Source organism: Prionailurus viverrinus, chromosome A1 (assembly GCF_022837055.1).
Source record: "Prionailurus viverrinus isolate Anna chromosome A1, UM_Priviv_1.0, whole genome shotgun sequence".
NCBI classification, from domain to species: domain Eukaryota; kingdom Metazoa; phylum Chordata; class Mammalia; order Carnivora; family Felidae; genus Prionailurus; species Prionailurus viverrinus.
The window spans coordinates 82,844,005-82,866,836 of NC_062561.1; the positions used below are offsets into that span (position 1 = coordinate 82,844,005).

At 57.7% G+C, this 22,832-nt stretch overlaps 1 protein-coding gene and 1 long non-coding RNA gene across 2 annotated transcripts; both read left to right on the forward strand.

The window, feature by feature from the left end:
* Nucleotides 1–1,186: 1,186 nt before the first annotated feature.
* On the forward strand, nt 1,187–13,377 carry GRK1 (G protein-coupled receptor kinase 1). The gene is made up of 7 exons (XM_047858294.1): nt 1,187–1,885; nt 3,189–3,316; nt 6,081–6,238; nt 6,950–7,033; nt 9,806–9,930; nt 11,825–12,026; nt 13,079–13,377. The coding sequence occupies exons 1-7, from the start codon at nt 1,187–1,189 to the stop codon at nt 13,375–13,377; spliced, it is 1,695 nt and encodes a 564-aa protein (XP_047714250.1).
* A 5,638-nt stretch (nt 13,378–19,015) lies between these two features.
* Nucleotides 19,016–22,363, forward strand: LOC125170278 (uncharacterized). The gene is made up of 3 exons (XR_007153958.1): nt 19,016–19,412; nt 21,256–21,384; nt 22,274–22,363. It is a non-coding gene; the product is annotated as an uncharacterized LOC125170278 (long non-coding RNA).
* Nucleotides 22,364–22,832: the final 469 nt, after the last annotated feature.

Genomic DNA, 22,832 nt, shown 5'->3' on the forward strand with positions numbered 1-22,832 from the left:
AGTTGTGTCTCCCAGGTGTGTCCCCTAGGTGTGTCCCACATGTCCCCCAGGTGTGTGCCCAGATGTGTGCCCCAAGTGTGTCCCAGGTGTGTCCTCAAGGTATGTCTCAGATGTCCCCCACGTATGTGCCCCAGGGTCCCCTACGTGTGTCCCCCAGGTGTGTGTCCCAGGTGTGTGGGACACCTCCAGGTGTGTCCTGATGCCCCCCAGATGTGTCCCCCAGGTGTGTCCTCCAGGTGTGTTCCAGACGTCCCCTAGGTATGTGGCCCAGGTGTGTCCCCCCAGGTATATCTCTAGGTGTGTCCCAGATGTCCCCCAGGTATGTGCCCCAGGATCCCCCAGGTGTGCTGCTGGCCTCTGCACCCCTCTCTCACTCCTGTTTCTGTGTGGGGCCTCAGCCCTGGGTGTAGCTGGGGTCTCCTGCTTCGGTCCTCACCTCACCTGAAGCTTCTACAGGCATTCTGCTTTGCTGGCACAGCCCAGGAGAGGGGAGGGAGCAGATGTGGAGCTGATCCCTGGGCAGGTGCCGGGATTACCTTAGGTCTCAGAGCTGGCAGGTGACCTGGGGGCAGGCTTCTGTCCGTGTCAGGCCCGGTCCCCACACAGCCACAGTTGCCCTGCCAGCAGGGAACCATGGACACTCCAGGAGGCTGTTCTCCTGTGAGCTCTCACTGCCTTTTCTACGTGAATTTCTATGATCACCTGTTTTTCTTCCCACTTGCTTTTTTTTTTTTAAGACAAAAATGAAATATAGTGGGAAAACCACCAGCCATCTTTACTAAATCAGGGTTTCTCCTGGGCCCCTCTGCCTTCTGTTTGGTCTCCTGTCGTCTAGAGAAAACAAACGTGTCCCCGCCTGCCTAGGCTGAGGGCAGCTTCAGCCAGACACAACGGGGCCCGGGTTTGTCCTTTCTGTCAGGCCCTCAGGAGGAGGGAGCCCCGAGGACGGGCCGTCTAATCCGATTGGAAGCCGCTTAGGGGATTGTCTTTTTCTGGCACCTGCTCTGTGACCCCGGGCTGGGATTTGGCCAGAGCTGCGTCAGCTGGGTCCCCTGGGCTCCTGGCACGGCCTCCAGTCACCCTTGCACCTGCTGGGACGCCTGCCATCTGGGGAGGGCAGGGGGCACGGACCCAGGGCGGCAGGTCAGGCCCCTCGTGCCCGACACGGTGGGAGGCCAGCGCCAGGATGGATTTCGGGTCCCTGGAGACGGTGGTGGCCAACTCAGCCTTCATCGCTGCCCGGGGCAGCTTTGATGGGAGCAGCGGCCCATCCTCTCGGGACAGGAAGTACCTGGCCAAGCTGAAGCTGCCCCCGCTGTCCAAGTGCCAGGGCCTCCGGGAGAGCCTGGACCTGGCGTTCCTGAGTGTGTGCTCAGAGCAGCCCATCGGCAAGCGGCTGTTCCAGCAGTTCCTGGGGGCCGACCAGAGGCATGCGCCGGCTCTGGAGCTCTGGAAGGACATCGAGGACTACGACACCGCTGACGATGACCTCCGGCCACAGAAGGCTCGCGCCATCCTGGCTGCGTACCTGGACCCCCAGGCCGAGCTCTTCTGCAGCTTCCTGGACGAGGGGACCATGGCGCAGGCCCGGGAGGGGCCCGTGGCGGGCGGGGACGGGCTCTTCCGGCCCCTGCTGCAGGAGACCCTGGTGTACCTGAGCCAGGCGCCCTTCCAGGAGTACCTGGACAGCCTGCACTTCCAGCGCTTCCTGCAGTGGAAGTGGCTGGAGGCCCAGCCCACCGGGGAGGACTGGTTTCTGGACTTCAGGGTCCTGGGGAAAGGCGGCTTCGGGGAGGTGTCTGCCTGCCAGATGAAGGCCACCGGCAAGTTGTATGCGTGTAAGAAGCTCAACAAAAAGAGACTCAAGAAAAGGAAGGGGTACCAGGTGGGCAGCTGGCCGCTCACATCGGGCAGGAGGGAGCGCCCCGAGACCCGCAGGGGGCCACCTGGGACCGCGTCCAGCCCCACATGGGACGCTGGGCCTCCCTGTGGGCAGCCTTCTCGCCCCAAGCGGAGCACAGGCCCCCTCTGGCCCGGCCCTCGGCGTGGCCGCTCCGAGCCACCGGCCCCAGCTCTCTGCACACACACGCGAGTCGCCGTGGTCCCTCCTCAGAGGGGGGCTTTGTGTTGTTGGTGTGGACTGCACCGTGCATCCCGCTGGCCTTCTTGTTTTCACCAACACCATGAAATATAGGAGCTGGTGTTGGAGGGAGGCTGTTGACCCATAATCTGGCTTTCTGGGGCTCTTCGGGCCCTTACTTGGGCCCTGACGGAGCACATGGGGGGTCCAGCCAGAGCTGGCAGTTAACTAGAATGTTTTCCTGGCTCAGGTGAGCCAACGGTATGGCGGGTTGCCGCTTGGGGTCTGCCGTTCCCAGCTCGGGTCAGACTCCCTGTAGGGAGGACAGGGAAAGCTGAGCTCATCTCCTGTTGCGCTTGGTTCCCATCCTCTCCCGCTGCATAGAACAGACACAGCTTTTTGGGGTAAACAGCAGCCACCAAGGGTGACTGCATTTCTTGCCAGCGCTCCCCACATGGGGCTGCGGGAGCAAGCAGGCGTGGTCTCACCCGACGGTGTCTTCTGTCCCAAGTTCAGGGTCCTCACTGAACTTAACACTTGGCGGGACAAACCCAGAACCTGTCCACACAGCGTGGGTGCAGAGGGGCCTCCTGAACCATCGAGGGCACCTCCTTGGAAAAGGAACTCTGCTTTCCTTGCCCAAATGCAACTTTAAAAGACATTCTAAGTGCACATCGTGAGGTTTGAAAATGAAGATAGAAAATGAACAGACGAGGGTGGGGCCCAGCCGTCTGCTGCCCCGGGGCCCGGGGAGGAGGGCAGGGTGGCAGGGGGCGAGCCGGTTGGACATAAGGAAGCACTGGAAGGAAAGCCTCGAACAGGCAGCCACAGACATGCGGGATCCTCACCTGGCGTTTTTAAGGCTGGCTGTCTGACTCCCGCCTCCTCCCGGAGGCTCCAGGAAGCCTGAGTCCTCTGGACTTTGTCTCTGGGGATGGGGCAAGTGAGACACGTGTGTAGGTTACTTGTGGTTGCTTTGTGTTGTGCAAGCTGCTTCAAATGCGTTTGTAACTCTGTTTCTGTTTTCTGGCTTGTGGGGCTTGGGCTTCTATGGTGACATCACATTCCCGCTTAAACCTGGGTACTTATTCGAGATCTTGTTTTTCAGGGTGCTATGGTAGAGAAGAAGATTCTAGCAAAGGTACACAGCAGGTTTATAGTCTCACTGGCTTATGCATTTGAAACCAAAACCGACCTCTGTCTGGTGATAACTATCATGAACGGAGGCGACCTGAGGTAAGCAGGGGGCAGGCTTGGAGAAGGGGCCCTGGGGCTCTGGGGGCTGTCCCACCTGCACAGAATATGCTAACACCCGAGGAGAAGTCCTGCCCCCCATCAACATGCTCCTCTCTGGTCCCTGGTTGCCGACTCTCCAAGCGGTGAAACGCGGGGTTGTGGGGAGGTGGCCCACGGCTCTCTAGTTGCCGGTGGACGTGGGGTTTGTGTGGCGGCGGGCGTGGGGCACAGGTGTCGTGGGTCAAGTACTCATTGGGGGGACAGATGAACGGAAGGTGAGCGAGGGCCCTGCTCTTGGGGATGGCGGCAGAGACGGAAACACGACGTGGCTGACTTCAGGAGCTGTGGCTTTGCTCTCAGCGTGTCTGGTGCCTGGACTTGCTGAAGGCCTGACAGCTTGGCTCTGGGCTCCCGTGGGAAGTCAGACCACTGGCCCTCGGCGGGGAAAGACCCAGATGCAAGTCGAGCAACCTGCCTGCTCTTGCCTCAGCATGCTGGTCTGTAAAACGGGGATGAAGAATAACACTAGTGTTCTCAGGGCCTTGTGGGGAGTAAGTTAATACTGTCACACACCTGCGGGAGAGTCACGTGGCACACAAACAGGGCCATCACTCTTGGTGTTGCCTGCAAGCCCTCTGCCTTCATTCTTCCTGCTGAATTCGTCGCCACTGAAGCTCCGTCAGGTGTTTGCCGGCCGCATCTCCTGGGTGCGGATTCGGAGCCTTGAGTAAGGAACCCGTGTGAGGCCACACGGAAGAGGAAGTACAGGCAACGTGACTGAAAGCGCAGAGAAGGTCATGACATTGTGCTGTACTGCACTCTACTGTATGACATCGCACTGTCCTAAGCTCGTTGCTCTACACGGGACTGGACTGGACTGGACACGCCACACCGTCCTCTACTGCACCGTCCTACACCACGTTACACCACGCTGTCCTGTGCTACACTATACTACGCTATGCTGTCCTATGCTATGCCGTAGTACCCCACACCACACTATACTACTCTACGTTGTCCTGTGCTACACCCTACCACACTATGCCACACTGTACTACTCTACACGGTACTATACGATGCCATACTACCCTATGCTATACTATATTACAGCACACCGCCCTCTACTTTGCTGTGCTGCTCTACTATACTGTATTGCATCACACTACGCTGCTGTGTGCCGCACTACACCGCACCGTGCCACACTATGTGCTATTGTACCACGCTACACCATACTACACAACAGCACACTGCACCATACTACGACACTATGCCGTACTAGACTGCGCTGCGCTAGACTCCCATAACATACCACGCTACGTGACACTGTACTGTGCCATACTAAACGACCCAACTCTACCCTAGACTAAACCACACTAGACCAGACTACACCATACTACACTGTCCCATACTGCACGGTAGTATGATATACGCCATACCATTCTATATGACACTGAACTACACTGCATGATATTATCCTGTGCTACGCTATACTCGACTATATTATACCACAGTATATTAGACCACAACCTGCTACATGATATGATACATCTCACTGTACTATACCATACTACACTATGCCCCACCATGCCATAATATACCATACCACACCGCTCTATATTATACTATACTACATCGCACCACGCCATCCCGCACCGCACCATGCCACACTACACTATACCGCCATGTCATTCTCTGCTACACTACCGTGCTATACCACACTGTGCCATAACATGCCACACCATACTATGCTACTCTGTATTATGCTACACTACACACGACACCTTCTACACTACACTACACCATACTACACTGTGCGGCTCTCTACGCCACTATACTACTCTATGCTACACCATACCGTACTCTACTGTGCCACACTATGCTACACTCTACTACACTGCATATTCCACAGTACACGACCACACCATACTGTATTACACCACACTACACAATACCACACCACACCGCACCATCCTACATTATACTCCGTTACTCCGTTATGCTTGCTTAACTCTCCCATGCTACATCATGCTACACACGTCACGCTGTGCCACGCTACGTTACGCTACGTTATTCGATGCCGTGCTGTTCTGTACTATACTTCACTACACTACGTTATACTACTCTGTGCACTACACTATATTATGATACCAGTTCAATGTAAACGCCATTTAGTTTGTTGTCCTGGCTTTCTCATGGTCTGGCTCACGTGAGGTTTCCTCTCTTGTTTTCTGAGTCGGCCTCTCCCTGGTTGCTATCTGGTATAAACAGTTTGTTTCCTATTATCGGTAGGTCGTCAGGTCTTGCTTCTGTGCAGGACGTGATAGTGGAAAGATGGGGAGGAGGGAGGCAGGAAGGAGACCGTCCCGCAGGCCCACCAGGAGTCTGCGTGCGTGGGCTTGGTGAGGTGGCTGCCACGCTTGCCGGGGCGCCATATTGAGTCCTCAGGCCGCTCACACAGGCTTCCTTCACCGCCCTCTGCCCTTCCTCCCTTGGCTGGCACGGGTGAGATGGCTTTGGGGTCCATTTCCAGCTTTGCAGGCCAGTGTGGGGGAGGCAGGGATAGCCGTGCACTCTTCTGTCTGCCCTTCCCCATGGCGGTGGCACTGCAGGCTCTGAGGGCTGGTGCCGAGGCCCCACAATGACCACTTTGCCGACACAAAACAGGATTTTGAGGCTCTCACTGTTTCCTGAGATCTTACTTCCTATGGAAACTGGGGGCACGTTGTTGTGCCGGAGAAGCATGGGCATCTGCGTGGTCTGCCCCCAGATACCACATCTACAATGTGAACGAGGAGAGCCCTGGCTTCCAGGAGCCGCGTGCCGTGTTCTACATAGCCCAGATTGTCAGCGGCCTGGAGCACCTACATCAGAGGGGCATCGTCTACCGAGACCTCAAGCCTGAGAACGTACTTCTGGATGATGACGGTGAGGTGGCCTCCCTCCCCTCCTGCCCTCCCCCTTCTCAGTATCTCCCTCCTGACTTCCCCTCCAGACCTCCCCTTGCCAGACTCTCCTCTGTGGCCTGACAGGTCATTGGTAGGGAGATGGGCCGGTTTTGATGAGTGTTATAACTTTAAACGGCACCAAAAGCATCTTAAGTTTGTTGTTCATTTCATACATTTTGCACAATTGTCTCTAAAGTTTTTGATGGATTTAGTTGAAATTTGGTACATAATTAGGCACCAAGCATTACAGGGAGTTAACTCAGGAGTTAACTGTGGAACTCTTGGTGAAGGGTTAACATTTTGTTCCTGATCATAAATCCTCGGTCTGTCACTCGTTCTGCCTTTTATGGGATTGTCATCAGAAAGTGACATTGAGATCTAGGTTTCCTTCATGTCCCTTAGATACCCTCCCTTTGTGTCACCAAGTCATGCAAACGTGGGCATTCTCAAAATGGGGTTTGGGTGGATTGTGCCCCCACTCACAGCCGCAGATCTGCTGGGGCCCCTGCAGTCTGGCCTCGGCGCCCTGGGGTGGGCCCGTGCTGCGAGTGTGTGCCCATGGGCGCACGTGTGCCCTTGTGTGTGTGTGCGCATGTGGGCAGAGGCTGCCCTTGGCTCCTGCAGGCTTGGGAACACCAGGCGCCTTTGTTCTGTGGAGCTGTGTGTGACCTCAGTCCATGTTTGCTTTCAGGTAATATCCGAATATCTGACCTTGGGCTGGCCGTGGAGCTGAAGGACGGGCAGACCAAGACCAAGGGCTATGCAGGAACCCCAGGTTAGCACCTGAGGGCGAGGGTGGGGGCTGAGGCCCTAGGGGTTCGTGGGGGTCCCCATCTGTCATAGTGAATAGCAAAACCACGGGGCCTGGCCAGCAGGCACGCCCGGCAGCTCGAGAGCTGCACCCACCGCAGGGATGACCGCTCCCGCCTGCTGGTCCGGACGTGTCACACCCTCTGAGATAGAAGCTTCTGCCTTCAGTGGCTTTCCAGACATCAGCGGAATGTGTTTGTCTGGAGGGGAGCCTGACCATGTTGGCTGGAGCCCTGAGGGTCTGTGCTCAGTGGATCACCGGCTATACCCCCACCGAGGCGGGCAGCCTGGGAGAGCCCCGAGGGGTACCCAGCCCCCACCGCAGTGTGGCCAGGGCCTTCCCTGTCCAAGAGAGCCCTGGGTAGGGTGTGAGGCAGGCGGGGTGGCCTCAGGGGAGGGGGCTGCCCTCGTCCTGTGTGTGTGCGCGGCTGTGTATGTACGCACGCACACGTGTGTCCGTGTTTGCTTGTGTATGAGTGTGTGTGCACTGTGTGCGCGTGTGTATGTGTGTGCAGTGCACAACACATTCTGCTGCTCCCCCACATCCCCCAGCCCAGGCCTGCAGAGAACCCAGGAGACCCTGGGAACAGGGGAACAGGGGCGGGGCGGGCATAGCACAGCTGCCCAAGCTGCAGGGGGACCTCAGTGCCGGCAGTCCAGGGGCACCTGAGGGTCAGCCCCCTGCCCCACCCTGTCCCGGAAGGTCCAGGGACCCTCAGCAGATCCTGTCCTGGGTTGATCTGGCTTTGGGGAGGAGCTGCCACGGTGGGTCTGTCCTCACCTGTGGCTTTGTTTAGGGAAGGTCCTATCTTGAGTTTTCCAGGTCCTTGGCCAGAGTCTATGAAGTTCCAGCCCTGAGTGTGAGTGTGTGAGTGGAAACACCCCACATATTTTGGGGTGAGTCAAATCGTTAGGAGAAGGCTGTGGAGAATAAGGCACCGCAGGCTGGATTCCAAGTGGTCTGACTCCAGGCCCTGGTGGTATTCAGGCCCATGTGTGAGGGCCCCACCGGCCAGCAGAGGGCCCCGCAGGCTTTCCTGTGGCCGCGGCCTGTCTCTGAGCAGAGGGTCTCGTTTTCTGTGCCTTTGGGGGCAGGGGCAGGGTGTGACCCACAAAGAGGCCCAGCAGAGGTTACCGTGGAGCTTGGGGTGACGCCTGCTGGATCCTCCCCAGCAGCCACTCTGCACCCTGCCTGCTATGGCCGCAGTCAGCAGGCTGTGACCCCTGCGTGGAGGGGATGTGAGCGTGCCCTCTGACCCCATGGACACGGGGCTGGGTCAACGCGGGGAAGAATTAGTAACTAGACAGTGGAGTGTTCACTCATTCATTCATTCATTTGCCCACTCACTCATTCACTCACTCACTCACTCACCTGTGCATTCAGGTGACGAATGTTCACTCGTGCTTGCTCTTTCCCGGATGCCACGTAGGTCCTGGGGATACAAAGCGATGTGTCATCCAGACCAAGTTGGGAAGCAGAGCAGAGGCACCACTGGTGTGTTTGCTCAGAAATTGATCCTCTCCCTGTGGCCTGGCTGGCCTTTTTCCTAGACCATGTTTCAACCTAGAAGTTGTGGCCAGTGAAACACATCTTTCTTATAGCATTTGAGCAGTCTGGAGTCTTTTCAGTTCCTGAAAAGCAGGACCTACAAAGGGGTGAAGGGGTGTCAGGTCCCGGAGGGTCTGTGGGATTTGACTCCTGTAACCTGTCAGGAACAGGTGAATCTCTGGTCATATCAGCTTGGCTGCCTTGCTGAGCACACCACCTATTGGAACCTGGCCATGAACATGGTATACTGAGGGCCTGGAGGGACAGGAAATCAACAGACACATTAGCTTTGCTTCCCTTGGAATGTCTGAAGCGGTCAGGAACAGAAGCCACCTGCACCTAGACCATAGCACCGACCCCTGGTCCCCGGGGAGTGGACCGTGGGTCCCAGAAACTGGCCTGTCCACCCTTCCCATGTGCTGGCTGGCTTCCGTACAGTGGCAGGTAGGGAGTGGAGGCCCAGAGCTTGCTTTCAGGGATGTGGACCTTCACAATGTGGGGCTCCCCCACGTGGCCCCAACTTCCCAAATGTGGCTGACCTGACATGGGAACAGGTGGGGCAGTGGTAGGCATCTGGATTTGGAACATTTGGGACTCACTCTGTCCTTTTGTGCCCTTTTCCAGAATCAACGGGTAGTGCCTATCTCTGACCACACACCCACCACTCCACAGGTCACACTTGTACCTGAGTGGCAAGCGAGGACTGTTACTGTCTGTGTGCTGTGGTCTCAGGGACCACCTCTCTGTCTGTCTGCTGTGGTCTCAGGGACCGCCTCTCTGTCTGCTGTGTTCAGGGACCATCACTCTGCTGTGGTCTCAGGGACCAATCACTCTGTCTGTCTGCTGTGGTTCTGAGGGACCATCACTCTGCTCATCTGCTGTGGTGTGCCACAGGGAAGATGGGGCCTCACAGCTCATGTGATGTGGACGGCAGTGGTTCTCAAGCAGGGGCAGTTCTGCCGGGAGGGGACACTTGGCAGTGTCCAGAGAGTTTGGGTTGTGACACCTGGGGGCTCTAACTACTTACTGGCCGTGGGCTGGGAGTGCTGTTGCACATGCAGCCCGGAAGGGAAGGTCTGCGTGTGAAGCCTGTGGTCGTGCATGTGGGACACCGGTTCCGTGCCCACTGGGGCCGGGTGAGTGATTGCTACCACGTGCTGAGTCTGAGTCTGCGCTGTTGCCCGGCAGGTTTCATGGCCCCTGAGCTCTTGCAGGGTGAGGAGTACGACTTTTCTGTGGATTATTTTGCCCTGGGGGTCACACTGTACGAGATGATCGCGGCCAGAGGACCCTTCCGCGCCCGCGGGGAGAAGGTAGGAGGTCACTCTGTCATCCTGTGATGGCCCACTCGTGGGGGTCGTAGGAGCAGGTGTCCTGCAGCTGCCCCACGGTGACCCTGCTTGTGGCGGGGGAAGTGCTGTTCAGATCTTGGGCACTAGGCTTCTCGTGGGCAAGGGAGGGGATGTGGCGGCCTCGTGTCGTGGAGCTCCCCACACCGAGATGTGTCTTAGAATCAGCCGTGCCTGGGCCTCCCCAATCCCCCTCCCCAAGAGCAGCACTCAGCCCACCTGGGGCCAAGCTGGTCTAAAAGGGATGGGGGTGCGGCCTCGTCCCCCCCTGCCTTCCACGGCAGACCAGCGAGCTCACTGTCGCCCCCTCCAGCACTGCAACCTTTCTGAATAGAGGGCAGTGGGCCTCGCGTCTCTGTGCCCTGCCCCTGGCCCCCCACCCTCTCTCCTGCACCATCTGCCCCAGAGTCTGCAGGGTGCTGTTACCCCAACCCACCCAAACCACAAACACAGGCCTACCTCAGTGACACCCGGGGTCTAGCTCGGACCACCATGACACAGCAGATGCCACAGTAAAGCAAGTCAAATGAACTTTCTGGTTTCCCAGTGTGTGTAAAGGTCACATGTCCACATGCTACAGGCTGCTGAGTGTTCAGTGGCTTTCCGTCCAAAACAGTCCACGTACCTTAGTTAACAAATACTTACAGCTAACTGGGAGCTCAGCAGGTTGTGATCACTGATCACCATAGCAAATAAAACAATAATGAAAATGTTTGAAATACTGTGAGAATCACCAAAATGTCACAGAGACGTGTAGGAGCGAATGCTGTTGGGGAAGTGGTGCCAGCAAGTCTGCTGCCATTTGTAAACACTGCAGTGTCCCCCAAAGATGGTATCTGGGGGCCTCGCCGCCTGCTCGAAACCCAGCCTCTTCTGGCGGGTGGGCCGCTGGGCATGCGGGGAGCTGGGGCTGAGGAGGCAGGGCGGGCAGGAGGCGTCTCCAGGGCCTGGTGGGAACAGCAGTATTTAGGCGGCCCCGGGCCTGCCTGGAGGTCACGCCCTTCACTTTCTTCTGCCGGGGTCCCGAACGTGTCTGTCCCCAGGTCACCCTGGTCCTGAGACACCCAGTCTTCCAGGAGCAGAGTCCTCGCACAGCTAACACAGCCGGCCACTCTGTGGCTCTGCACGGCCGCCCTGATCGCTGCTAACTCGTTTTCTCTCCTGACTTGCAACCATGCAGAAGAGCCAGTGCTGTGGGATCCGCATAAAGCGGGGGCCCCAGCACAGAGCTCTCACTGACCCCACGGCCCTGACCAGAGGCCCTGTTTTCCGTGTGTGCGAGCCTGACGAGCCAGGCACAGAGTGTGCAGTGGGCCCACGGTGGCCCACTGTGTGTCCCATGGCCCGTGGCCAGCTGGGTGTCAGACCTGCGATGGCAAATGAAGAGTAAGCCTGTGTCTGCACAGTGTTAGGAAGGTGGATCTAACGTGTGGTGAGAGCACACGGCCAGCGTTTGCCGAGCTGGGAGGGGAAGACGGGCTGCAAAGGGCACAGGGTGCATCTGGGGTCATTGTAGGGCCCCCTGGTCACTGGGAATGGGGTCCTGTGGTGTGGAAACTATACTCCATAAAGCGGATTCAAACTCGCCCTCAGTTTCCACCCAGTCAGGAGGTCTCTGCCAGCTCTGTCTGCAAAGTTGGCTCTTTCTCTTACCTTTCTCATTTTCACAGTGGGTAAGGAATGGTTATGTAGAGGCACCGCAGCATCAACCAGAGTGCCCCAACCTTGACCAACACCGGGGGCCCGGGGACCACACACGCAGGGTCAGCCATTACCTTGGGCTGGTGTCTTCCTGGGCGGTGTGCTGGCCTGCATGGGCTCCGTGGGCCTGACGTGACATGGCGCATCCCCTGTGCAGGTAGAGAACAAGGAGCTCAGACAGAGGGTCCTCTCCGAGCCCGTCAAGTACTCGGACAAGTTCAGCCAGGCCAGCAAGGACTTCTGCGAGGCGCTGCTGGAGAAGGACCCTGAGAAGCGCCTGGGGTTCAGAGACGGGACCTGTGACGGGCTCCGCGCCAACCCCCTCTTTAAGGACATTAACTGGAGACAGCTGGAGGCCGGTACTGTCCTCTCGCCTTTGGATCTGGGGGGCCGCAGGGGGCAGGTCCGGCGGGAGGTCCTTGCTTGCTCTGCCTGCCCTGTTGGCACCTCCTGAGCTCTGCGGTGATGCCAGCAGAGATGCCCCGTGGCCTCCTGTCCCCAACTAACCCACCATCCCCACTTCTCTGTCCACACAGAGGTTTCTCAGGCTGGTGTTGGGTGGGATGCTTGGGGTGCTGCCCACCTTTGAACTGAAGATCCACACCTGTGCTTGTGGGTTTCCACACCCTGTACTTTCAAGGAGCCCCTGATCCAAGACAAGGCAGGATCCCTCAAGCCATCGTCTTGGGAGAACCTCGTTCCTTCAGTCTGTGTTGTCAGGTGTCCCTTGTGGGACACACGTGTAGGTGAGCGTGTGCAGATGCAGCCCCAGCCCCGAGCCTACGGTAGGGCGTGTGAGCTGCGACTCCCTACCGGAGCCCCAAGCGTCAGATGCCCAAAGGAGAGGAGTTGCTTTTGCAGGGAGGGGGCTCTGTGGCTGGATGGTGGTGCTGGTGTAGGGAAGATGGGAGCCAGGAGATCTGGGGCCTGAGGGGGGGGGGGGGTTTCCGCAGGCCATGCCACCGGTCTGGCAGGTGGCTCAGCCCGGGGCCCACACTGAAGGGAAGGGCAGGTGGTGCGGCCACGGGGGTCACGTGGCTAGTGTTGTATATTGGTGACTGAAGGACTTTGGCTCCCGAGCGGGCTGGGAGACAAGCCGGCTTTGGAAAGAAAGCGAGATGCTCAGCCTGACTGTGCTGGGTTCGAGGTGTTGCACCTGCAGACAAGGAAGCCCCCTGGGAGGCAGGTGTCAGGACACAGACCAGAGCAGGCTGTTCCTTCGCCATGGGCGCCCAGGAGGCGCATCCTGCCTGGATGCTAAGACCCTCACACCCGCCCAGCGTGCTGTGCGGCACCCGGACACCCGTCCTGAGCCTTCGGACATCCTGGAAGGGCAGCCCTGCTCGCTGAGCACACGGCCGTTTCCTTCTGTTTTCGGCATTTCCCATCCCTGTTTTCTGTCTCCTCACAGGGATGCTGACACCCCCCTTCGTCCCAGACTCCAGGACAGTCTATGCCAAGAACATCCAGGATGTGGGCGCCTTCTCCACGGTCAAGGGCGTGGCCTTCGACAAAGCCGATACCGAGTTCTTCCAGGAGTTCGCGACTGGCAACTGCCCCATTCCCTGGCAGGAGGAGATGATCGAGACGGGCGTGTTCGCGGAGCTGAACGTCTGGCGCTCTGACGGGCAGATGCCTGACGACATGAAGGGGGTCGCCGTGGAGGAGGCAGCCCCCACCTCCAAGTCCGGGATGTGTCTGGTTTCCTAGGTGTGCAGGGGCAAGAAGGCCTCTGTGAGCCACCAGAGAAAGGCAAGGAGTGGCCAGATGTCCCGGCCCAGCTCAGGAGCCCAGCCCGTAAATAGTCTGCTTCTTCTGCCCCATTTCACTCAGAGACACAACTGTGGTTCTCAGATGGCACGTCCCACTCGAGGGCTCTTGTGGACATCCCCGCCGGCAGCCGGGTCAGCCGTCCGGGCAAAGCATTGCTTGGCGTTTTGGTATATGTTTCCTGCACCTTAACTGCACCTTCCCAGGTGGGAGGCATTCTCCTTGTTGGCTCAGGAGTTGGCAGAGCATGGCCCGCAGGCTCACGGACACCAGTGGAGAGGCCTGGTGCCCCCCTTCATGCCCAGACTGTGCCCCCCACCACCTGCCTGCTGCCAGGGCCTGAGATACCCACCACCTGCATGTTGGACATGCTGACATCTGCCAGGCGCTGGGGCCGCAGTCTCCCAGGGCTTGCATCACCCAGGCTGCGGCCCAGTGTCCCAGAGGAGGGAGGACGGGGGCTCTGGGGATGAAGGCGACGGCAGCAGCCTCCCCCTCAGCTTCTCTGTGTCCTAAGAACATCTCCAGCCGATGGCATCTGGGTGTGCCGTTCTCCGGCCCAAGAAACAGCTTACCACCGGACTCTGCCTCCTGGCAAAGCCCTTTCCCGTGCTCCCGTCCTGGGCAAGCTTGGGGCCGGCTGGTCTTGCAACATGGGGTTTTCTGGCTGATGGCTAGGGCCAGACCCTGTTGGAATCCCCAGAGGCAACAGCACTGGAGTTTTGGGGTCCTAACCCTTACGAGCACAAGTATGCCCTCCTTCTGGCCTGTGGCCCCGTGTTCACTGGGTCCGTGTTTCCAGCTTCACCTTTAACCCCAAGAATCCCCACGTGCGTCCTGCCTGGAAGAACACAGTCTTTGTAGTGGCCTCCAGATGACGTTCACTCCTGGGCTGGGATTTGGTGGCATTGGCCTTGGAACCCGAGACTGCCCAGGGGGCTCAGGTGGGGCCGAGCCCCTGGGGAGGAGCTGAGATTTAGGGCCTGAAGTTTCCAGAAGGGTCTACTTTTCCTTAGGAAATAACTTCTGAGTCCTTGCAACTCATACACTGTGTCACATGCTGGTCCATGCAGAGAGCCACATGACGTGGCTGTGAGATGCTGGATTGCGTGTGGGGGTCATGTGGGAAGACTCCCCCTGGGAGTGTCAGAAGACACCACAGCATTTACCTGTCAAGTGGGGCTGACGTTGGGTCCTGCCAGGGGCTGCAAAAGAGGGAGTCCTACCTAGTTTTAGCACATGTCCTGAGGTCACTGCTTCCTTTCCCAGCTACCTCATGAGAGTCCACCCTGAGTATTGGGGTGCCCCCACCCTCAGACTGTCAACACCAAGTGTTCAGGGGTCCCCTTGCCCTCAGACTGTCATCCCTGAGTGTTTGGGGAACCCCTGCCCTCGGCTGTCATCCTCAAGTGTTTGGGGAACCCCCACCCTCAGACTCTCAACCCTGTGTTGGGGCACCCCCGCCCTTAGACTGTTAACACCGAGTGTTTGGGGGACCCCTGCCCTCGATCTGTCATCCTTGAGTGTTCAGGGAACCGCCACCCTCAGACTATCAACACCAAGTGTTTGGGGCACCCCCGCCCTCAGACTATCAACACCAAGTATTCAGGGGTGCCCCTGCCCTCAGACTGTCAACACTGAGTATTTGGGGCATCTCTGCCCTCAGACTATCATCCTCGAGTGTTTGGGGAACCCCCACCCTCAGGGGGTGCCCCCATCCTCAGACCGTCAATCCCAAGTATATTGGGGCATCCCTGCCCTCAGACTGTCATCCTTGTGTTCAAGTAACTCCCACCCTCAGACTGTCAACCCTGTGTTGGGGTGCTCCTACCCTCAGACTGTCAACACTGAGTGCTGGGGGGGTTGTTGCCTGCAGAAGTCCGTGTGCAGTCCTCTGCTCTCTGCCCTCAGGGGACCAGTGGGTCCTGCAGCCAACAGCTCTGGAGGGTTGCCACTCTGGCCCCCACACCTGCCTGGCACAGGGCCGTGTCGTGTGTGGCTGTGCAGAGGCCAGCCAGGTGGTGGAGAAAATCTGGCCTGTGCTTCTGAGGACCGTATGACATGAAGCCTCTGCCTTTAAAGCACCCTTGGACCAGAAAGATCCTTCTCTCCTGGCTGTGCATGTGGCCCGCCAGAGGCAAAAACTGTTCTGGAAGGGCCTGGAGAGACGCCCAGTGCTTTCTGGTGTGTGACCTGGAGCATCTCTGCAGGCGCCCAGGACCAGGGACATGGGGCTGTCGGCGGGCAAATCACCCTCACCCAGTCTTGCTTTGTTTTCCAGAAAGGTGCACGTGGGCTAGGTAATGGCCATATGTGTCACTGCACTACCTTGTGGTGCAACAAGGACCTGTTTCTGGCTTTTATAAACCCATTTAATCTGTTCTAGGTTCTCATGGCCCTGAACAAAGAGTGATTCCAGCAGCTGTGTGGATGGAGGCCTGGCCTGAAGCCCCTTGGCGTCTGCCAGGGGGGCCCATTTGCCTGCGTCTGATGGCCAGATGGTCAGATAAAACACAGGACATCGGATGCATTTGAATTTCAGATGAACAGCAAATACTGTTTTTAGTGCGTGTCCCAAATTATCCAGTTTGTGATCTGGCGCCTGTTGCTGAAATGCTTCACGTGTAAGTAACTAATTCCTCTGAATCAGCAGGTCTGTCAGGCATAGTTGTGACTTCAGCGGTCTCTCCGTCATTGGAAGAGGTCTTTCCCAAGCCCATAAAACTCAAGCTGGCCTCAGTGCCCCTGCCCCCTGCCTACCTACCTACAGGCGACCCTGTACACACTTGAACAGGGGTCTCAAGGCGCTAATTTAGGACGCCCAGTGCCTGTGGAAATTGCGACCTCCTGTGGGACATCCCTCCCCCAGCTCTCCTGGGGGTCCCGGTGGTGGTGGGCGGGGGAAGGGTCAGTGCCTGCCGGTGGTTTCTTCACAGTCTCGGGGGATCTCTGCTGTGGGTGGTCTTCCAGTCCCAGTCCCCCAACCTGGCACCCTCCCAGGGGGCTGGCTGTCCCCCACACGTGAGGCCCTCCCCCCAGCTCCAGCCTGGACCGTGGGGCTGGCCCTGACATGGGTCTTGGGGGCCGTCAGGGATCTAGTTAGCCTGCAGGCTTGTCTCTGTCTTGGGGGCTGCCCACACTAGGCCGATGAGGTTCCCCTGCAGAGATGCCTTCATTGCCGCTCCTCTTGTCCCACACCATAGCTGCCAAGGGGTCTTCAGACACCGGCCTGGACCCCTGCCGCAGGGTGCCTGGCACTTGGGCATCTGTGACCCTGGCCACACCCTGGTGAGACTCACTGTCATGGGGTGTGACATACATCGTGGTGAAGATGGCACCCACTGGGTTTTTCCCAAGGATGGAAGGAGGCCAGGCAGCAGAGGGACCCTGGGGGTACTGGGATCAGAACGACTCAGCACGACTTTTTGTTTGTAAAAAAAAATGCAGTTTCTATTCAAGCAGAAAAAGACAAAAAGGGAAAACATAATGGATTCTGGATTATAATATGAATGCTAGTTATGTTCTTTTTTTTCAAAATCACCTATACAGACACCTCTGCAAACACACATATACACACACACATGCATGCACACACATACACGCACATATACATGCACACCCACCTGTGCAGATACACATGTACACACATACACAAGCACATATCTATGCATACACACACATGTGCACATACATGCACACACAGCGGTGCAGATACATACATGCACACACACATATGCATACACACATGCACGCGCACACACATGCATATACACACCTGTGCAGATACACACGTACCCACAATATACACATGCACATACACAATTTACCTCCGTTCTCACCTCTTTATGACTACCAGATTTAAAAATTGCTTGCAGGGCACCTGGGTGGCTCAGTGGGTTAAGCGTCCAACTTTGGCTCAGGTCATGATCTCAAGGTTCATGGGTTTGAGCCCTGCGTCGGGCTCTGTGCTGACAGTATGTAGTCTGGAGCCTGCTTCCGATTCTGTGTCTCCCTCTCTCTCTCCTCTCCCGCTCTCGCTCTGTCTCTTTCTCTCAAAAATAAATAAACGTTAAAAAATATTTAAAAAATAAAAATTGCTTGCAGTGTCTCTACTTGTCAGACTGAGAATTCCTGAGCACATGGACACACACCCCTCCACCTGGTACCCTACCATTGTGATAGTGTGGTTTTACTCTGCTACTCAGTAGTTAGTTTTTATAGGTCTGGTTCCCCTCTCTCCCAAACCTGCACCACACACTTGTCTGAGACACCGCTTAAGTGAATGGCATTGTGGCTGCCTTGGACAGCCACAATCCCTGGGCAGGCCCTGGGATTTAATGAGGGGGACTAGATGCTGTGCGGGACAGTGCTGACGGACACGGTGGCTGACAGAGACCGGGGCAGGACGAGTTGCTGTGCATGGCGGGAAGTGCATGTACTGAGTATCATACCAGGTGCTGCAGAGAAGCACGGCACTCTGTCTTTTTCCTGTTTGTGCTCTGCTCTCCATGGGTGGCCTGTGTGTGGCCCCAGGGACAGACCTGTCCCATGCCCCTCTCGTGCCCTGCTGTGCCCACATCTGTGTCAGGTGCTGGGAGACAACTGTCCCCCTGGGCTAGCAAACACTTCCTTCATGGCCTTGGATGACCTGGCAGTCGTTGTAAATTAGATTAAACCCTTTTCCTGCTCATCGTCTGTGCAGGGTCCTAGGAGCCCCTGGACGAACAGGGCTCAGGTTAGTAGGGAGGACACGGGGGCTGGCGGGGCTGTCTTGTGGGCTCTTGGCAGCAGGTCTGGCTGGTGTTCATTCCTGTAGGTCCCCAAGGCAACGGGGACCTCGATGGGGACTCGTTCTTCCCAACCCTGCACAGGGCAGTTCAGACTGGGATTGCGTGTTGCCCTGGGGGCCTGGGAGCGAAAGCCACCTTCCCAGTTCAGGAAGGCAGGAAGCCCACACGGGTTCCGGAGGCAGTGTACTCCCATCCTCCCCCCGCGCCACCTGTGAGGACGGCTGGAGCGCGTGCAGCGCACGGGACGCACCGAGAAAGACTGGGGTGGGGAGGGGGACGCAGCTGGTTGGCCCCGGACAGCGGGTGACCCAGGCCGGCGCTGGAGGGGCCGCTGGCCGGCAAAGAGGAACGCGGCCGTGGGAGGAGGGCGCGAAGGAGTGGTGACACAAGGCCCGTTCACAAGGGACGCCCACGGCCCACGAAGCTGAGTGGGTCCTGACCACCACCTGCCCTCGGCGGTGACCTGGCGCTGACTGTGGGCCTGAGCTTTCGCCCTCCGCCCCCCGGGTATGAGCCCCTCCCCGTCCCCTCTCCTGATGAGGACAGAGGGAGGAAACCCGCTCCCCCCGGAGGAAACCCGCTCCCCCCACCCGACCCGGCAGCACGCGGCTGGGACGCCATGGCCGCCGTGGCCGCCATACATCAGGAGGAGTTACGTACGAAATGTGTGCGCAGATGCGGCGCGAATTCTCAGCGGAGGGCGGGGCGCCGGGCGAGGGCACTGAGCCAGCGCGGCGGGCAGGACATGCGGGGACGCGCCGTCTTGGCTCGTGGGAGAGCCCACGCGGGCCTGGGTGACGGCGGGACAGAGACGTGCTCGCAGGACAGCAGGGGCGCTGGCCAACCCTCGCCCCCGCCCCCGGACCGGCTTTGCACACGCTGCTGTGGCCCGCTGGCGCGCTCCCGCGCGGTCCTCCTGGGCTCCACTCTGTCCTCGCCCGCAGGCCGGGCCTCACCTGGAAACCGTGCCGATGGGCAGGCCCGCTGCCAGCAGGCGATTCGCGGAGTGGACCTCAATTTGGAAACGTGAACTTCATCACTAATGTGAGCTGGGTTCGTAGGCACCACCCAGACCACGTAAAATGACGACAAAGAGGCTTCGAGTGTGTGGAAAGTAAACCCCACCTCCCCGGTTACCGTAGAAACGTGTTTGCAAGTTCAGCCCTCTGCCTCCAGGATGCACGGGTGAGGGCGACACGCAGGGCTGAATGGGAGTAGTGGGGGGCGCTGCAGCCTGGCACTGGACCCACCCGGGCCTGGCCAGGGGGGGCTCCCGGTGCTGGTGCCCTGGTGCCCCCCTTGACTCCGGGGATGCCTGGGGGCGGCTGCCTATCCCTGGAGCGTCACCACTTAATATTTAATAGGTGTCGTGGGGACGGGAGCCTGCGAGGGGTGCATTCTCCACATCAGCAGGCCAGCGTCCAGGCTGCACTCGGCAGGCGGTGTGGTGGAAACGGGAGACATCGGACAAGCCCGAGGCTGCCGAGTCCAAGGCCAGGAAGGGGCTCCTGCTCCAGGGAATCTCGGTGGGCTTCATGCTTATGGGGGTGGGTGGTGCGTGAGCCCAGGGACCAGAAACACAAGACATCTGGGACATGGCTGATTCTGCTTCGGCTCAATAGAGAGATCGTTTTTACAAGACCTTCTGGCAAAGCTGGACAGTGTTTTTAATTTAAAAAATTCATGTCTCCAAGACCGTTTCCTGGCCCACCCCACCTCGCTGGTGAGGACAGACAGGCTGGGGCTGCCACCTGCCGTTTCTCCGGTTGCTTGTCTACATTATTTATTCCCCGAGCTTCATTTCAAGGTCATTTGGTTACAGGAGGGAGTCATGTTTTGCAGTTTGTACTCCACTCCCCTGAGAGCAAGAGCTTGGCTGCACCTGCCTGGGGGCCAGGAGGCCCATGGTTCCCCAACAAACAAAGGAAACAGACTCTGGATGACTAAGGTGGCTCCTGGCTACTTTTGCTTCTTCCAGTCCTGCTCTTGTCAGAGCTGGGAGCCCCCACGTCCCTGTCCCCAGAGCTGGCTGCCCCTGTCTGCTCAAATAAACTGGTTTTCCTGATGTGATGGGTCCCCCAGCAAGTCCTGCAGAGGATGGTGCCGGAGGGTGAGAGACAGGCAGGGGAGGAGTGCTGTGCCCTGCAGGTGCCTGACCTGGCAGGGAGCAGGTGCTGACCAGTGTTGGGAAGTCAAGTGTATGCAGTCTCCTTTAACACATGTGTGCTGTGGACCTGCCTGGAGTTGGACGCTGCTTGAACGAGGGAACACCTGTCTTGAGAGAATGTATTTCCTAGTAGAACGGACAGGTATCACGGTCATCCTTCCCGCCGCTGCTTCACACACTGCTCTTGCCCAAAAGAATCAAACTTTTGGTTCTTAGAGCCTTTGGAAGGCCCTTCCCCAACTTTGCCACCCTGGCTGCCCCCTGCCAACCCCGCTGCAGTGTGGGGCCTCCGGCTGGTGCACCAGACTCTTCTATTCCCTTCCTTGTTCAGTGGCTTCAGGGAGGGGGGCCTGTGGCAAGCGAGACAGTAGACATCCCTGCGTCTTTCCATCTCGGTTCCTCCAAAGCCTGAGCTGGAAACCTGAGAGGCAGTGAGACAAGGGGGTGCTGGGCCAGTGTAGGGAGGAGGTGGGCATCCGGGGCAGTTGTCAGCACTGATGGCCAGATGCACCCCTGCCCCACACTGTCCCCCACTTGCGTCTGTGCACCCGTGTGTCCTATGTGCTGCGGGGGGCCCTCAGGCCCAGGGCTCCTGCTGGCTGGAATGATGGAGAAGTGTCACACGGTCCAGAATTGTGGCAGCCGATGTCCTCCCGCCCTCCCATGGGCCAGAAGCCCTGATCTCAGTGTCCCCGGGCCCAGAGGTGCGCGTGGGGGGCGAGGCCGTCCATCCTCCATGGTTGGGAGGCATGGGTCTCCCTCCGTCTGGGCCCACCCGTGGGGACCCCTGTTAGTTCTGCATTAGTTAGTTAGTTAGTTCTGGATTCTAACTGCATGTTTACTTCTGTTTCTCACTTCTAGCTGCAGTGTTCTTAAAGGGCCGGTCTGTGTGGCCTGTCCGTGGCCCGGCACATGTGTCTCGTGCACAGAGGAATTTAGTAAAAATTCTCTGGCTGCTTCGTGAATGTAAGCTTAAATGCCTGCACTCAGGTAAATACGTGCTTTCCCACTTAGAAGATGTAACTGTGCTTTGAAATTGGGCTGACCTGGTTTATATCTTGTCTCTGCCGTTAGCCAAATACTTGACTTTGGAAAAATTATCTAAATTCTGGGGGCCTGTTTTTCATCTGTGAAATAAAATCGTACAAATTAAATAAGGCCACAGGGTGCAAAGCAGTGACCACACTGTGGTAGGTGTGTGGTCAGTGCTCTGTCAGAGCCACATACCGCCCCTCCCCAACCAGTCCTAAGGGATGCATGCAGGGGCCATGGCACCCCTGGGCAAGGCGCTCTGGGGAGGAGTGTGTGTTTCTCGTGCTCGCCGGACCCGTGTCCGTATCGGGGAGGTCTGGGGACACTACAGCGTTGTCACCCTGAGCAGGGAGTTTGGTGTTGGGGAGAACAGCCTGCATGTGTCATAGCTGCTTTCCTACATGATCTTTCCCCTCACGTTAGTGATTTTATTAAGTTAGTTGCTTTATTTTTTTATTTTTAAATTTTTTTTAATGTTTATTTATTATTGGGAGACAGACACAGAACATGAACAGGGGAGGGGCAGAGAGAGGGGCAGATACAGAATCCGAAGCAGGCTCCAGGGTCTGAGCTATCAGCACAGAGCCCAACGCAGGGCTCCAACTCACAAACTTTGAGATCATGACCTGAGCCGAAGTCGGTTGCTCAACCAACTGAGCCACCTGGGTGCCCCAAGTTAGTTGCTTTATAAAACACTGCAGGTGTCATAATTGTTAACATAACAATTTACCAAACCATAGTCAACTGGGGAGGTTTGCTGAGTGCGCTTTACAAAGGAGAGGAAATGCCAACCTGTTAATGCTGTTTGTCTGCAGCCCAGGGGGACAAATCGTTTATTCTTCATCAGGGACAGGAAACCAGCTGAGCACTTCCCTCGCCCGGCAAAGGAGAGTCCGAGCTTAGGAACCAGAGTCCACAGCGGGGGCTGCCGTCCTGGCCAGGTTCACCTCTTCCCGCTTGGTCACAGAAGCTTCCAGTATGGAGCTAGTGCTGTTCAGCTGCTGGGCCTTTGCCCCCTGGACTTAGTACCCTCAAGTTCACCCTGAAGACACACGAGGTAGAGGAGGGGCAGGGGAGCATGGGGAGGCCAGGAAGCCTGTGCCTCTGTCTCCAATTCAGCGGCAGCAGCTACGTTAGCAGGAGTGAGTTTGTAAACCTGGACGTGCTGGCAACCATGTTCCCAATTTTTAAAAAATGTTTACTTATTTATTTGTTTTGAGAGGGGGGGAGAGGCAGAGAGAGACAGGCAGAGAGGATCCCAAGCAGGCTCCATGCTGTCAGCATAGAGCCCAAAGCAGGGCTCAAACCTACGAACCTCAAGATCATGGCCTGAGGTGAAACCATGAGGCGGATGTTCAGCTGACTGAACACCCTCCTCTCTCCCCACCCCCCGAGCGCCCCCCTCC

Excerpts from the sequence above, each read along its gene's own strand:
- GRK1 (XM_047858294.1), top strand. The coding sequence starts at position 1,187 with ATGGATTTCGGGTCCCTGGAGACGGTGGTGGCCAACTCAGCCTTCATC. Across the intron at positions 1,886-3,188 it reads AGAAAAGGAAGGGGTACCAG|GGTGCTATGGTAGAGAAGAA; the intron begins GTGGGCAGCTGG and ends CTTGTTTTTCAG. Across the intron at positions 3,317-6,080 it reads ATGAACGGAGGCGACCTGAG|ATACCACATCTACAATGTGA; the intron begins GTAAGCAGGGGG and ends GTCTGCCCCCAG.